General features: G+C 47.4%; 1 protein-coding gene across 3 annotated transcripts in view; it reads left to right on the top strand.

The window, feature by feature from the left end:
• The window catches only part of LOC147027758 (thioredoxin-dependent peroxide reductase, mitochondrial-like), a 56,024-nt gene that overhangs the window by 31,747 nt on the left and 7,615 nt on the right, over window positions 1-16,662 (top strand). For 2 of the 3 annotated variants that reach the window (XM_085877338.1, XM_085877340.1), the window contains exon 2: window positions 14,616-14,694. In XM_085877338.1, coding sequence (XP_085733464.1) covers window positions 14,616-14,694 — 79 coding nt within the window. Of the gene's footprint in view, window positions 1-14,615; window positions 14,695-15,555; window positions 15,874-16,662 lie in introns of those variants that run through there. The other variant, XM_085877339.1, reaches the window with a different exon arrangement.

The raw sequence follows: 16,662 nt of genomic DNA, 5'->3' as shown, positions 1-16,662 counted from the left end.
CCGATGCACTGGATAGACAGATTCAAAGTGAGGTGGGGAATCGGCAAGGTCAAGAGGTGCGGCGAATCAGGCAGCGTGGATTCGCCGATACTGTCTGGATGTGATGCGCCGATACTGTCCTTTGGTGGAGGATTGCCCAGACAACATCATGGAATACAATGCCCGGTTTGAGTCCTTTCTCGTATACCAGATGCCCAAGAGTTTGAGGCAGTCAAACATAACGGATTACTTCGCGAAGGAGTAAAGGATCAATCGAGTTTCGTGTTGAAGTCCGATCATGGTTTTATATTGGTTTGTTTTGTACATTACCGCACTCACTCACACATAGGCATTGAGTGGTAATCATCACCACGATGACTGTGTGTCATGTAATTTGTCACCATACCATCACTGATGGTATACGAGTTGTCTTACAGTTGTTCATTGTCTTTACTTTTGATAAACTGATTCATGAATTCCATCTTTGCTTCATCACTTTCCAACTCACCAATGAACCCCCACCTATGCCCCGAGGATTGTGTTTTCCTTTTGGTACAATAGCCGGCTCTCACACGCAAGTGTCCAGGCCACGCGCGACTTCATCCTTCACCCCACAGTCATCATGAATGTTCGCATACGCGCAAGTCGTCACATTTCTAAGTCGTCACTTTTTTCTCGGTCCCGATGGTGACTACTTTCGCCTCGTCTGCTATATATATATATATATATATATATATATATATATATATATATATATATATATATATATATATATATATATATATATATATATATATATATATATATATATATATATATATATATATATATATATATATATATATATATATATATATATATATTGTTGCGGATTCGCGCCCGCCGGCGTGCGAACGGCCACGTAACTCGAATCGCGGCACGTCGCCCACCGGACGGACAATCCCGTCGTGACCCTCTCGGACTAACGCCGGGAACTAGTCACGGGTGGGCCTTTCGGCCTCACCGCGATCGTGCCAATCGGCCCCCGGCGTGGGATAGGGTTGCTCGCCAAATTCGACCTACCTAAGTACCCACACGGAGGGTAGACCGGGCGATCGCACCTCGCCGCAGGTCGACTTCGGACACGGGCCACTTTAAGCGACCCGTTCCGTACTATCGGGATAACCGAGCGGTGTTATCTTCAACCTGGACGGTTCGATCAATTATCGGGCGTTTTAGCCCACGACCAACCATTTACGTGAAGTAAGATGGAGATTCAATAAAGGAAAAGACGAAGCGAAACGGGAAAACAGTTCAACATAAAGCACATTTATTTCGCGATGAACGGAAAGCACACATATACAATTACAACAAAAGCAAATGTAAAAACCAAACACAATGCAGAGCTAACCGACTACCAAGCACACGGCAACACTTGTACAGTTTTACTTCACAGACGGCGCCGACAACACATATACTCAAAGCAAAAGAAAAGGACCACCCTCAAGGATGATGGGGGCAGACGGGCCTGGGGCCGAGACCGCGTCGGGCCTACCTGTCTGATGATGAGCCGCAAAATGGCGGTGGCGCCCCGACTCCGCGGGCCTCGCGGACAGTGTCTGGAATGGGGTGGGAACGGGGCCCCCTTCTCGCACTATCTCAGCGCAGGGGGAAACAGGAGGGGGTTGTTGATGCTCGGGGGAAGGAGGATATCTCCCTGACTCGGGTCCCGCGACGAGCGTCTCCACCACGACCTCGGTCGCGTTACCGGCCTCTCCTCTCCGCAGCTCCCCGACTCTGACACGAGCACCCCCTCGACTGCCTTCGCCGCCGCCACCTCTCCAACTCTCCACAGCTCCGTCCAACTGCCTTCTCCGACTCCTCTCTTGACTGGCTCTTCCCAACTCAACTCCGAACTGAACTTGACTGACTCAACTACGAGCGAACGCGGCCCTTTATAGCCCCCGTGGCCTCGCTCCTTCACCTTCGACCCTTTACCTCCGACCCTTCACCTCTAACTGGCTCCCCATTGGACCGAGGAAAAGTGGGCGTGAATGCTTTTTGATCCACGAATCTGCATATAGCGACCACACTCCGACGCACCTGGAGGCGGGGCCAAATCGCCCCACGCTCGCCGATAGGACGGAACAGAAGTGGGCGTGAGTCGTTTTTGATCCGATTGCTTCGGAAAGGCCGGCGCCTTTGCACCCGCTGTTCGGTGCGCGCCCTGCACGAGTCCAGGATCGGCGCCCACAAGCGGCGCGGGAATGACGGTGATGCGACGGTTTCGAGGGCGAGTTGTGACTGTAAAGGTCGTGGCTGTTGTGAAGCGGCGTTGCAGTTGGTGGTTGTTGTGTGATGGCTGTTGAGACGTGGTTGGTGGTGGTAGTAATGGTAGTAATGGCGGCTGGTCCAAAATAAAGATAGTAAAAGAAAAACGGCTATCTTGAGGGGTCGCAGCCCGAATGAATGACATTTATTCCCTCTAAACAACGGGTTTGGGCCTAACTACACATATACTTACAGAGATATCTCACCTAAGGGACCTGAATGGTGGTTTGCGAATTTCGTCAACCACAACACTACCCCCTCCCCTTTTTACAGACTCGTCCCGAGTCGTCAAATTTTCGTGTGCCATCATGTGTAGTTTTCCCCGAGTACATTTTACCTACGGATCCCTGAGTGCGACATTCATGGTATCCGTGTCCCCAAAATAAATAACCTGAGGGCTGAGTAACTACCTAAACAAACTCACCAACACGGACGACTTAATAAAATTGCCGGCGCTAGGACAGACATGCCGGGGGCGCACTCATATTTACAGTACATCTTAACTTACAAATTTTACACTAAACCATGGCCCAGGATCAATGGACTCTGCAAAAAAAGAAAGCAGTTAGCAGGGAGCCAGGCTGCTCGCATGCAGTCTCTGGATCAAACAATGCAGGTGACAGGGAACGTGGCCGGCTGCTCACACGCAGTCCAAGGCCTTCCCTTTTGAACTGAACGCAGTGAACCACAACGGTGCATGGGCTGCACAAACGCAGTCTCCGTGCCAGCTCAAGTGGCACACGCAATGAACACAACGAATGGATGGACGCAAACACGGTGCACGGGCCGCCACTGCAGGCCCGTGTTGTAGCTGCCAACAGGGCAGTTCTCGCAGCTTGCAAACTGTTGCTTTTACGATCCTGGCGCACATGGCAATGAACAGGGGGGGGGGGGGCAAAGCAAAAATTGAACGGGGCTGGTGAACAGGGGCAGTGGGCATGGCATGGCAAAGGTGATCAGGCAAACACAGCCTGCAGAACAAGGCCGCTGCAGGCAAACACAGCCGGCAGATGAACTGGCCGGCACAGGCCTTGCAGAAAACAGCTGCAGACGATCCGGCCGGTACAGGCCTTGCAGCACAGCAGCTGCAGCCGATCCAGCCGGCACAGGCCTTGCAGCAAAACAACAGCTGCCGATGAAGTTGGCCGGCCTCTGCCTTGCAGCAACGCAGCCAGCACATGAAGCTGGCCAGCCTTTGCCGTTCAGTGGAGGTTGGTGGAGGGAGTGCGGTGGTGCTGGCCACTCGGAAGGCGGGCTCGGACCAACCCTACGGTCTCCCTCCCAACCTATCGCCTTTGCCTGTCACTGTCTATACCCACTCCCTTAATTTGTCAAACCCCAATTTAGCCCCAACTTATTTTTTTATTTTCACTTCCCCTCTATAAATCGTCCCCTAACCCCCTTTATCGTCTTTGTTCGGCTAACCTATCCTGTCACCTAGCCTACTCCCAACCCCTACGTTCCCTTCCCGGAGGGGAATAAGGGAGAGCTAACGTCCTGTGTCGAGGCCCAACGAAGCCTCAGGATGGCCTCCCCAGAGTTCAGCGATCTATAACACAAAGTGGGTCCAGCGGCCCACAACGAGAGCGAGGGGATGGATGGTGCGGAGGGGTACACTTCCTATCTACCCTAACCATTTAACTGTTAAACTACCCCGGGGCTTTCAACAAGCGCCTCTTGCTTAAACTATTGGTTCTAACAACCCAGATTCCCGTCGCCTGTGTTGGTTTCCTCACAATTTCGGGCCTCGCCCCCCAATTTTCTTCCCATGCCCTCACACGGTCTCATGGCTGGGACACGTGGCTCCCTTTGGCAGGCACGACCCTCTGCCGAATCTCCCGCTATGGCACCCCTGGGCACTACACTGCCTCTGAGCCTACCAGCTCCCTAACACCGGGGAGTTCCCCCCATGGCACCTCCCCTGAAACGCACACGTGGCAGGCTGGCTTCCCAGGCCCCTTTCCGAGGGTCACCCATGGCCACAACACTGCCCACGCGGCTAATGGCGCCCCGGGTCCCCGCACCAAGCAGGCGCACCCGTGCCCACTACGCTATCCCGGCCCCCCATGGGCCCTTGGCCTACCACGGCCGACTAGCCTGGTGTCCGGGGTACCCACTCAGCGATACCCACCTTTCGCAGCCACGCTCCCAGCCCGTCAACAGGGCTCCTGCACCCCTCCAAATGGGTTTCGAGCCTACACTCCCACCAACAACAAAACGACCTCCATTTTGTAAATTTGACTAACCCCCTAACTCACTCTACACTGACCCCGGGGTCCCTTGGGCGGGAGTCACTCCTCCCCCCAATCACTCATCGCACCATGCAGTCCCCATTCGCTCCACTCACACAGACCCGCTGGCCTCACTCACTCAACATGTACTCACCTCACTCCTCTTCAACACACACCCCGCTGAATTCTGCCATCCTTCTAACTACATCGCCTAACTAACTCGTGCTCCCACGTCGTCCCTTAAACTATAGCACGTTCCATTTAACCTACGTAGCTAAGCTACGTCCCCTCTACACATTCACAAGTCTGTCACTGTCCTCAAATGTCCCAAAAATCAATTTCCCAACCTAAATCTGGCTACAATCCCTCTAACTAATCCATTCCACGGACTCCATGAAGTCGGTCTAGCTAAGCTAACCCTTCCCCCTAACTAGTTTCCATCCTGTGCCCAGGGAAGGGGGTCTTCCACCCCTTGCCCGGGAATCCTGTGCACCCGAAAGTGAGGCTTGCCTTTTTTTTTTTTTCACATGCGCAGCACCAGCGCGGCAACTCACAGCTCGCGCACTTTGCACCTGCCCGTGACGTCATGCAGCTGCACGTGTACCTCGTCCCTCCTTGGACGGTACCATCCGGCAGGGATACCCCTCCTGGATATCATTTATAGGGATAATCATTTATCAGTGAGATGTTTTTAATGATGTGGCAGTGAGGTGTTTTGAATAATGTGGTGGTGAGGTGTATTGAATAATGTGGTGGTGAGGTGTTTTGAATAATGTGACGGTGAGGTGTTTTTAACACCATGGTGGTGAGGTGTTTTTAATCATGTATCAGTGAGATGTTTTAATAATGTGGCAGTGAGGTGTTTTGAATAATGTGGTGGTGAGGTGTTTTTATAATGTGGCAGTGAGGTGTTTTTAACACTATGGTGGTGAGGTGTTTTTAATCATGTGTCAGTGAGGTGTTTTGAATAATGTGGCAGTGAGGTGTTTTTAACACCATGGCAGTGAGGTGTTTTTAACACCATGGCAGTGAGGTGTTTTTAATCATGTATCAGTGAGATGTTTTTAATGATGTGGCAGTGAGGTGTTTTGAATAATGTGGTGGTGAGGTGTTTTTAACACCATGGTGGTGAGGTGTTTTTAATCATGTATCAGTGAGATGTTTTAATAATGTGGTGGTGAGGTGTTTTATAATGTGGCAGTGAGGTGTTTGTAACACTATGGTGGTGAGGTGTTTTTAATCATGTATCAGTGAGGTGTTTTAATAATGTGGTGGTGAGGTGTTTTTATAATGTGGCAGTGAGGTGTTTGTAACACTATGGTGGTGAGGTGTTTTTAATCATGTATCAGTGAGGTGTTTTGATTAATGTGGAAGTGAGGTGTTTTAACACCATGGCAGTGAGGTGTTTCTAATCATGTATCAGTGAGGTGTTTCTAATCATGTATCAGTGAGGTGTTTTTAATAATGTGGCGGTGAGGTGTTTTTAACACTATGGTGGTGAGGAGTTTTTAATCATGTATCAGTGAGATGTTTTTCATGATGTGGTGGTGAGGTGTTTTTAATAATGTGGCAGTGAGGTGTTTTTAATCATGTATCAGTGAGCTGTTTTTAATAATGTGGCAGATGTTTTTAATCATGTATCAGTGAGGTGTTTTTAATAATGTGGCAGTGAGGTGTTTTTAACACCATGGTGGTGAGGTGTTTTTAATCATGTATCAATGAGATGTTTTTAATAATGTGGCAGTGATGTGTTTTTAATCATGTATCAGTGAGGTGTTTTTAATAATGTGGAAGTGAGGAGTTTTTTATCATGTATCAGTGAGGTGTTTTTAATAATGTGGCAGTGAAGTGTTTTTAATAATGTGGCAGTGAGGTGTTTTTAATCATGTATCAGTGAGGTGTTTTTAATAATGTGGCAGATGTTTTTAATAATGTATCAGTGAGATGTTTTTATAATGTGGCAGTGAGGTGTTTTTAATAATGTGGCAGATGTTTTTAATAATGTATCGGTGAGATGTTTTTAATAATGTGGCAGTAAGGTGTTTCAGAACTCTGTTTGTAAAACTCCGGAATTTAGAGCACTCCAAAAATGCTTCAGATACAAATCTGCAACTCGCGACTGCCAGGATTGAAACACCCCTCAGGTGTTTGTCGGGCCATAGCTCGGACACTACTTGGAATTTTGAGCTTTTACTTGGCAAGCCTTCCTCGTATATGTTAAGGTAGCTTTGAGAATTTTTTCAGAAAAATCTGATGGGGTCACCGCAACCCCCGCCTGAAATGACAAGGAATGAGCCTTCTACGAGAATACTCGTAGTGGCAGAATCTGGTACACCCAGCACTACTCGTAGTTGGCAATCAATGTGTTAAAATTGAAGTGTCGACCTGAACACTGACTGCAGTGGGTATCATGTTATATGAACTCAAGGAGAGGGTATTGCATTTGGGTCTGTTTGTTTGTTTGTTTGGCTGCACAGAACTTTCATGTTTTTCTTCACAACCGCTTTTCGGATTGAGACAAAATTTTCACCATTGATGACTCCTCATGTCGAATGTTGTACTGATAATTATGATGTCATCGGTCATGTGTTCTGGCAGCCATATTGGAAAAATGGAAAAACTTTGGACCTCTATCTCAAACTGCATCAAGGAAAAAAATTGAAACTTGGTACATAGCATGTACTCCTCATGGGGAATGTGATTTTTTTTAATGACGTTATAGGTGCTCTCGTTATGATGTCATAATTGCCTATGTAGAATGCCACATCTGATCAGTACGAAAAATTGAGGGTCATCTCGGGATAAAACTGTACACAGAAAAAAAGTTCATGACGTTATTGGTCACATGGTTTGGCAGCCATATTGGATTTACCCCAAAACCTATTTTTAAAAATCTTGTTCTCCAGAACGGCTGGACAAACCAAGGGAAAAGTTCACACAATTGTTCCCCAAGCCATGGGTGTACAAGTTTGTTCAGGAATAAACGACAGGTCACATGTTTTGTCAGCTGTATTGGATTGAAGAAAAATATTAAATGTCTTCTCTGGAACTACTTGATCGACGTGAAACTTCACATTTATGATCTAGTAGTGATGGGTAATACTGTTGTGGAAATGGCCCTTAGTGTGTTATTAAATATAGGATTAGCCCAGATTCCCGCATTAAATGCATGTTTAGGCAGGTTGTTTGGTAATTGGACGTTACATGTGTGTCGGGAGGTGTAGAAAGCTGTTCATTGTTCGTGCAGTGGTGGTGTACCGAGAGGTTCTTCTTCCTTCCCCTCTCCGGATGACAGTCCCCGCCCAGCGCTCTGAGAGGGAGTGGCCTAGAGAAGCGAGCACCGGGAAGGGAAGGTGGAACTGAGAGCGCCGAGGTGGGGCGATCGGCTGTACAAGGGACGGCTGTGTCTGTTTGCGATTGGCTTTCGTGAGGAGCGAGCCGGAAGAAAGGCAGGGAAGGGACTGCATGAGGTCTGCCTGCCATCGGCTGGGAGAGAAACTGCCTGAGCGTCGAGTCGGGCGATCGGCTTTGTGGAGAGTGGTTTTGGCCTGCTGTTCTTCCTCGGCCATGGACTCAGCCTGCGGAGCCCAACACCTCAATTTGGCCTGATCTGGTGAACAGGCCAGGCCCGGACTTTTATACTGGACCTTGTGAAAAGCCAGCTGGAGCACACCGTGGATCTTTCGCTCTTGTGCCATCAACCTCGCGGGGTCTGAACGCGCCGAGGCTGCGTGCGTGAGGGGTTGCACAAAAGGACGACGCCGCCATCTTGCCATGTGGTGTGCTCGAGCCGGGTGTTCAAATCCGTTGACATCGGCTTGTCACGAGCCGCATTCGTACCTTCGACACTTTTCCTCTCGTCCATGAAGCATCACCAAGTACTCTGTGTCTTGTCTGCATGCTGTCTGTGTCTTGTCTGCATGCTGTCTGTGTCTTGTCTGCATGTTGTCTAAGGTTTATCTCGCTAGGGTTCCCTTTGAAACCCGTAATCCATAGCTCCCTAGTTAAGAACGGGTTATAGATTAATTATAACATTGTCGTAAATGCTTTGCTTGTGTTGTGTTCCCCGATGTGTCCCCAATAAATCTGGCTGAGATATACGAGATTTGACGCCTTGAATTTATTCGTGCCGCACCGAGGAACAATCCGCTCAATTTGGATATAAAACCCAAACGGACTACGGACTGGCAGACTCCGCTCAGTCTCTGACAAATCCAGTCTGTTGCCGGGGTCTATTTCCCAGCTGGCAAGGCACAGGTGTATTTTGGTATCGTGATTTGAGGTGCTTAACCCGAGACCTGTGCCGAGCCAGCCGGCGTTATAACCCCGGAGACGGCAGTGCTGTTAAGTGACGCCGAATCTTCAGCATTTGGCTGTCAAGAGTAGAGTGTGAATCCCGCCACCACTGAATCCTTAACAATAAATCTATCTATAATTCCAGCAGTGTGTGTGCGTGCGTGCATGTCTGTGTGTGTCTGTGACCGCTGTTTCTCGACAACCACTGGTCCGATCTAATTGAAGCTTGCCAGGTATATTGCTGGGGCTCTGTGGATGTGCTTTTTCAAGGTTTGATATTAATCGGCCAACTGCTTGCAAAGTTATGGCCATTTATTTACCAACCAATGACAGGAAACGGTGCTGCGTAGGCGTGGCCGATGGGGAAGAGAACCTCAGCCACGTTCCCCATAACGGTTATAACATACGAACTTCCGGATAGTGATGACTTAGTGTATGTTAATATATAATTTCTCGATCTCTTCTGCGCATTTATAGATAAACACAATGCCCCAATGTACTCGTCGTTTACGAGAACGAAGGAACGGCCTGTGTGGTTGTTTGAAAGCTATTTAAATTTTTTTTTGCACGTACGGCCACGCACGTACGTTTTTTTTTTTCTTTTCTTTTCTTTTTTTCTCTTCTCTTCTCTTCTCTTTGTGTTTTTCCTTGCGATGACATTGCGAAAAGGCAAAATACGTTGGCGCACGCGAGAGCGAAGGAACGGCCTGTGAGGTTGTTTCTGGCAAGTGGTTTGAGTTTATTTTTTTATTTTTTTTTTGCACGTACGGCCACACACGTACGGCCACACACGTACGGGTACGCGAGAGTGAAGGAACGGCCTGTGTGGTTGTCGTTTCTGGCTCGCGGTTTGAAATTATTTTTATTTTTTTATTTTTGGGTTTGCACGTACGGTCACGCGAGAGTGAAGGAACGGCCTGTGTAGTTGTTGTTTCTGGCCCACGGTTTGAAAGTTTTTATCTTGCCAAAACGAAGTTTTGCAAGATATTGTTGTGGTTACCAGATTCGCAAACCACCATTCAGGTCCCTTAGGTGAGGTATCTCGGTAAGTGCATGTGTAGTTAGGCCCAAACCCGTTGTCTAGTGGGAATACATGTCATTTATACGTGCTGCGACTCTTCAGGATAGCCGTTTTTCTTTTACTATCTTTATTTTGGACCAATCGCCACCATCACAACCACAACATCAACCACCGACCACAACCACCGCTTCACCACAACCGCCACGACCTTTACCGTCACAACTCGCCACCATCGCATCGCCGTCGTCTCGCGCCACTCATGGGCACCGATGCTGGACTCGTGTAGGGCGCACGTTGAACAGCGTGTACAAAATCACGGATTTTCTGCTTCAAAAACGGATCCAAAACGACACACGCCCACTTTTTGCCGTCCAATCGGTGAGCGAGGGGCGACTGGCCCGCCCCAGGGCGATCGATATATGCAAATTTGTGGATCAAAAAGCCTTCACGCCCACTTTTTGTCGGGCCAATGGGGAGCGAGTTGAAAGGTCAAAGGGAGGGGGTCAAAGGCGAAGTTACGGGGGGATAAAAGGACGGTGTTCGTCAGTAAAAGAGGAGTAAGAAGTCGGAACGAGGAAGAAGGGAGTCGTAAAGGTCGGAACGAGGCGAAGGAGAGTCGGAACGGAGGGGACGAGCTGTGGAGAGGCGGCGAGTCAGACGAAGGGTGCTCGCGTCGTGCAAGGAGCTGCGCGCCCGAGGGAGGCCGGCAGCGCGACCTGGCCGAGGTGGAGACGCTCGTCGCGCATATAAAAAGATCCTCCATACCCCGAGCATCAGCAACCCCCCTCCTGTTTTCCCCCCGCGCTGAGATAGTGCGACCAAGGGGGCCCCGTTCCCACCCCCCTGCCAGGCACTGTCCACGAGGCCCGCGGGTTGCGGGGCCATCGCCGCTCCGCGTCTCATCACCAGACGGGTAGGCCCGACCAGGTCTCGGCCCCAGGCCTACCTCATTCTTGAGGGTATTTCTTTTCCTTGGTTTTGGGTATGTGTTGTCGGCGCCGTCTGTGAAGTAGAATTGTATAAGTGTTGCCGTGTCCTCGGTAGTCGGTATTAGCTCTGCACTGTGTTTTCACTTTTATGTTTGCTTTTTGTGTAAATGGAATTGTGTTTTCTTTTTTGTGTGCATTTGGTGGAATTGTATTTGTGTGCTTCCCGTGTGCCGAGAATAAATGTGCTTTATTGTTGAACTGTTCTCCCGCTTCGCTTCGTCTTTTTCCCCATTGAACCCCCATCTTGCTTCACGTAAAGGGTTGGTAGTGGGCTGAATACGCCCGATAATTAATCGAACCGTCGAGGTCGACGATAACACCGCTCGGTTATTCTGATAGTACGGAACGGGTCGCTTAAGTGGCCCGTGTCCGAAGTCGACCTGCGGCGAGGTGCGATCGCCCGGTCTACCCTCCGCGTGGGTACTTAGGTAGTTCGAATTTGGCGAGCAACCCTATCCCACGCGGGGGCTGATTGGCTCGATCGCGGTGAGACCGAAAGGTCCACCCGTGACTGGTTCCCGGCGTTAGTCCGAGAGGGTCACGACTGGATTGTCCGTCCGGTGGGCGACGTGCCGCGATTCGAGTTACGTGGCCGTCAGCACGCCGGCGGGCGCGGAATCCGTAACAATATGTTAGTCAGCTTGTATGTTTTTTTTTTTTTTTTTTTTTTTTTTTTTTTTTTTGTCTGTAATCACGTATAAAAAATTCTGCAGAGCACAGTTATCATCGGAAATTTTTGTAACTTCGCATATCAGAGGCCTATAGAGGTCTCTTTCAGTGCACAAAATTTTGAAGGTCAAGGTCAAAGGTCAAGGTCACTTTGTCGCAAATAAGGAGAGTCGACGAAACCCTTATTTTTTGAGTAATTTTGATCGGATCGTCTTCAAACTTCATGGGAATATAGTTCATGGTCTGGCGCTCAGCTGATTAATTTTTGGTGGCGATTGGCCTTGACCTTCATGGTTAGCGCCTGAGGTCAAACATATTTGACCCCAAGGTCAAATTTTCAAGTTTTAGGAACCATATCGTGTCGTACCTCAAATTGAACACCTCAATGAGTGCTTTCTAGATATGTCAAGCTTGAGACATTATGACGTCATTTGGTGACGTTATGAGGCAAACGCATATTTTTCATGGTTACTCTGTAGAACGATTCTCATCGGAATCTCTCGTAGGCAGATATTCCTCAAGGAGTCGCTCCTGGTGGATAGCAGCTCTGTTCACCTCAGTGTGACCTTAAATAAGTCACACGTGGTCACCTTTTGGCAAGATACGGGTCACCCTCAGGGTGACATTGGTTTATTTTTTTTTGCACGTACGGCCACGCACGTACGGCCACGCACGTACGGCCACTTACTAATTTTTTAAATTCCAACTTCATTGGACGCATGGTCTGGCAACCAGAATTAATTTTTTTCTTGTGGTTTATTATTATTTTGCCAAAACGAAGTTTTTGCAAGATATGTTAGTCAGCTTGTATGTTTTTTTTTTTGTTGTTTGTCTGTAATCACGTATAAAAAATTCTGCAGAGCACAGTTATCATTGGAAATTTTTGTAACTTCGCATATCAGCGGCCTATAGAGGTCCCTTTCAGTGCATAAAATTTTGAAGGTCAAAGGTCAAGGTCACTTTGTCGCAAATAAGGGGAGTCGCCGAAACCCTTGTTTTTTGAGTAATTTTGATCGGATCGTCTTCAAACTTCATGGGAATATAGTTCATGGTCTGGCGCTCAGCTGATTAATTTTTGGTGGCGATTGGCCTTGACCTTCGTGGTTAGCGCCTCAGGTCAAACATATTTGACCCCAAGGTCAAATTTTCAAGTTTTAGGAACCATATCGTGTAGTACCTCAAATTGAACACCTCTATGAGTGCTTTCTGGATATGTCAAGCTTGAGATATTATGACGTCATTTGGTGACGTTATGAGGCAAACGCATATTTTTCATGGTTACTCTGTAGAACGATTCTCATCGGAATCTTTCGTGGGCAGATATTCCTCAAGGAGTCGCTCCTGGTGGATAGCAGCTCTGTTCACCTCAGTGTGACCTTAAAGGAGTCAGACGTGGTCACCTTTTGGCAAGATACGGGTCACCCTGCGGGTGACATTGGTTTATTTTATTATTTTTTTTTTAATAAGGCTTACTTGGCTGTGCCTGGATGGGTTTGAGGCCAGAGGAGTAACAGCTGAAATGCGAATGCTATTCAGGTTCCTCCTGATGACTTCATATTTGCTTTTTGCTTGTTCGGGTTCCTTATGATGATTCCAAGGCATCCCATTCTAAGTTCAATTGAATAATGAATAATAATTTTAAAACGTCATGTGTCGGTCAGGTGACCGATGAAAGTGGGGCATCTTGGTACCCGGTTATCACTTCCAGCAGTTATAAAATGCCAGTTATAATTGTATCTCATTACGTAATACACAACTTACACCACACTAAAGCAGTCCTGGCGAGGGTCTGCAATCTCTGATTGCTCTTTTTCTTGTTAACCTCCGCCATCGAAGATCGGAGGTTACTGTTTTCACGCCTTTCTGTTTGTTTGTTTGTTTGTGAACAGTATTACGGAAAAACTCCTCGACGGATTTCGACGAAGCTTGGTGGGGGGATTGCGCATGGTCCAAGGATCATGCCATTAGATTTTGCACTCTGTCCAAAGTCCAATATGGCCGTTATGGCGGCCATTTTGAAAAAATATTTTAATTTTTTTTTTTTTGCATTTATACATGTTTTAAGTGATTTCCAACCCCCCCACCCCAAAAAAAATTGTTAGAGAAAAAAATTCTTTTTGCAACTTTTTTTTCAACAAAATTTCGATTTTTATTTTTTTCTATTTTTTATTTTGCATTTCTACATGTTGTAAGTGATTTCCAACAAAAAAACATGCTAAAATTATAATTGCTGCTGATTTTGGAACTTCAAGTGGATATACCCATGTAAAATCAATTTATGTCTCAAGGAATCTAGTTATGACGAATGAATTCAGTATGTAAAAGGGAAAGTTGCAAACTCTAACTCTGTGAGCACTGTTGACATCAAATTGAATGAATAGGATATCAGGTTCACTTGAGTGACCTTATCCCTGTGTCATAAGAGGCGACCAGGGTTGCGTCAGGAAGGGCATCCGGCGTAAAACCTGTGCCAAATCACTATGCGGATCATACGGATGATTCGCTGTGGCGACCCCGAAAGGGAGCAACCGAAAGAAGAAGAAGACGTTCACTTGAGTGACCGAGCAGTATTGGTGGCGGAGGTTTTGCAATCTACCGAGTGCTCCCCCTCTAGTTGTATTTGTATTCAGTGGATGGAGGTTATGTGTATGTCTTTTTGTTTTTTCTGTGAGCAGGCTATCTCTCAGTTGTGGATGGATTCAGCCAAAACTTGGTGGACAGGTTGGGTGTTTGACAAGGACTAATTAATTAGATTTTGGTGAAGTTCTGGATTTGGATCTGGATCTGAGAATTTAAAAAAAAAAAAATTAAATTATTGTTCACCAGTGAGAGGTGTTTCCAAAAATGATATGAAGCTTATTTCAAAACGTTGTGGATGCATTGCGATAAAACTTTGTGGATGAGTTGGGTAGGTGAGAAGAACAAGCTGATTAGATTTTAGTTTATGTACAGATGCAGATCCGGCCTATCAGTGGGATACAACATGTAAACTGTTCAGCCTGGCGGAGGTATTCGCTCTACAGAGTGCCCATCTACTTTGAGTATGTAAAATGTACAGTCGATAGGACTTTTGAGAGCTCAGAAAAGTTCTGAAACACCTTTCTCCCCCACTCCACCCAGACTATAGGTGCACTGCGTAGCCTGATGAGACCCAAACGTCTGTTCCCACAAATGGCCCAAAGTTGCTGTCATGTCTCGGGTAAGCAGCCATGATTGCACGATGTAAAACACAAATGATGGCTTCCTGGTGATGATCGTACGGGAACGTGTAATTTCTGAAATGTTAGTGATTGTATAAATGGCAATGTATGATTTAAATTCCGTGTGTGTGTGTGTGTGTGTGTGTGTGTGTGTGTGTGTGTGTGTGTGTGTGTGTGTGTGTGTGTGTGTGTGTGTGTGTGTGTGTGTGTGTGTGGGTGTGTGTGTGTGTGTGTGTGGGTGTGTGTGTGTGTGTGTGTGGGTGTGTGTGTGTGTGTGTGTGTGTGTGTGTATAATTAAATGTGTACTGTGTCGTGCTCCGAATGACCTTTTAGTGGCAAAGAACCAAAAGTTATCCACGTCTGATTTGTGTTCATGGAACTGTCCGCATGCTTTTGGCAGAGGGACATGATTATTAGGGGGGGGGTCATTAATTATGATGATTCTGGGAGGGATAGGAGCAAGGGGGTCTGTTCACCTTTTGCTGATATGTCGAGCTTCTTGTTGTTTGGAGGAATGTTTGTGTGTTTCCAGGTAAACTCTGTGCCGTCATTATCACCATTTTCATGTTCATTTTCACACCCGTACTGTTCTTGCCGTCACAGTGAACCGATCGGCAAGTAAACACAACAAAAGTCGGTCAATGACGCACAGTTTGCTGAGTCCTTGAAAGTCCTTGAAAACCAAAAAGCAAAACGACTCCCCAATCCTGGAAAAATTATCCCAAATCCCAGAACAATCCAGGGACCCCCACAACCTGGTCAATTATTCCCCCAAATCGGTCACGTACTCGATTCGGTTTATTCTGTATCGTTCCTTGTTCAAGTGAATAACTGGTAATGAGCACGGGACCGGTTCGGACCGGCTGCGACCGGCGGCCGTGCCGGCCCGTGCTCGATTCATCGTGCCGGTGAACGTGGCGCCATGCCGAAGGTTTGTTATTTTAACTCCCTGTGGCTCGGTCACAAGGACTACCGCGATTGGCTCGTGAAGGACGAGTCGGTGCACAGGGCCCGATGCGTACTCTGCATGAAAAGCTTTGATCTCAGGAATATGGGCGAAAGTGCATTGAAATCCCACGTGAAAGGTTCAAAGCATCAAAGCTTGTTCCGCCGCAAGAAAGTCGATGATGCTTCAACTTTTGGAATCACAGATTCTTTAAGCTCCAGAACAGTGACAGGTATGTTGTTTAGGGTTTATATTTATATTTATATATATAATTTTTTTTCCCCCTCGGTATCGTTTTTGTTTTGTAGCAACCAGCGAACCATGAATGTGCATGATAATACAGCGCTTAAAGCTTTCTGCCAGCCCTGTTCGGTTTTACGTTCATATGCTTGAAGCAATGATGGAAATTAAACAAAAGAAACGACCGTGTCTCATTCCTTGATGTTGTTTTCTAGTGAATAGTGAGTCGGGGTCTAACTTTGAAAATGACAAATGGTCTCCATCCCGCTCGCTACCTCCACCACCTGAGGTGGGCGCCTGGGTGGGGGTTATGTTTTCACCCCCTGTTTGTCTGTCTGTGAGCAGGATATTTCAAACGGTTATGGATGGATTCGGACGAAACGTTGCAGACGGGTTGGGAGTGTGACAAGGACGAATCAATTCGATTTTGGTGAACATCAGATCTGGATATGAGATTTTAAAAAGTGATTCTTCACCATTAAGAGATGGGACCAAAACGATATCTTCTTCTTTCTTTCTTTCTTTCTTTTTTCTTCCTTTTTCCTTTGCACCTCCTCTTCTTCCTCCTCTGCCTCCCCCTCCTTTTTCTTTCTTTTCTTGTGGGGTCAGCCGGGGGAGGCTTGGTCCGAGTCTTCACGAACTGTCTGGCCAGACCTGACGTTGGATTAGTTAGGGCAGGAATTTGGAATTTGGCGGTGGTGCCGGCGATAGCTCGCCTACTTTTCCCGAAGGACACCATAGGATCTTTAACGTCCACCAACTATTGCCGGCAGAAGGGACG

The sequence above is a fragment of the Eptatretus burgeri genome, chromosome 4 (assembly GCF_056783735.1).
Source record: "Eptatretus burgeri isolate ZD-2024b chromosome 4, Ebu_testis_v1, whole genome shotgun sequence".
Classification (NCBI taxonomy): domain Eukaryota; kingdom Metazoa; phylum Chordata; class Myxini; order Myxiniformes; family Myxinidae; genus Eptatretus; species Eptatretus burgeri.
This window is presented reverse-complemented; position numbering and strand designations above follow the sequence as displayed.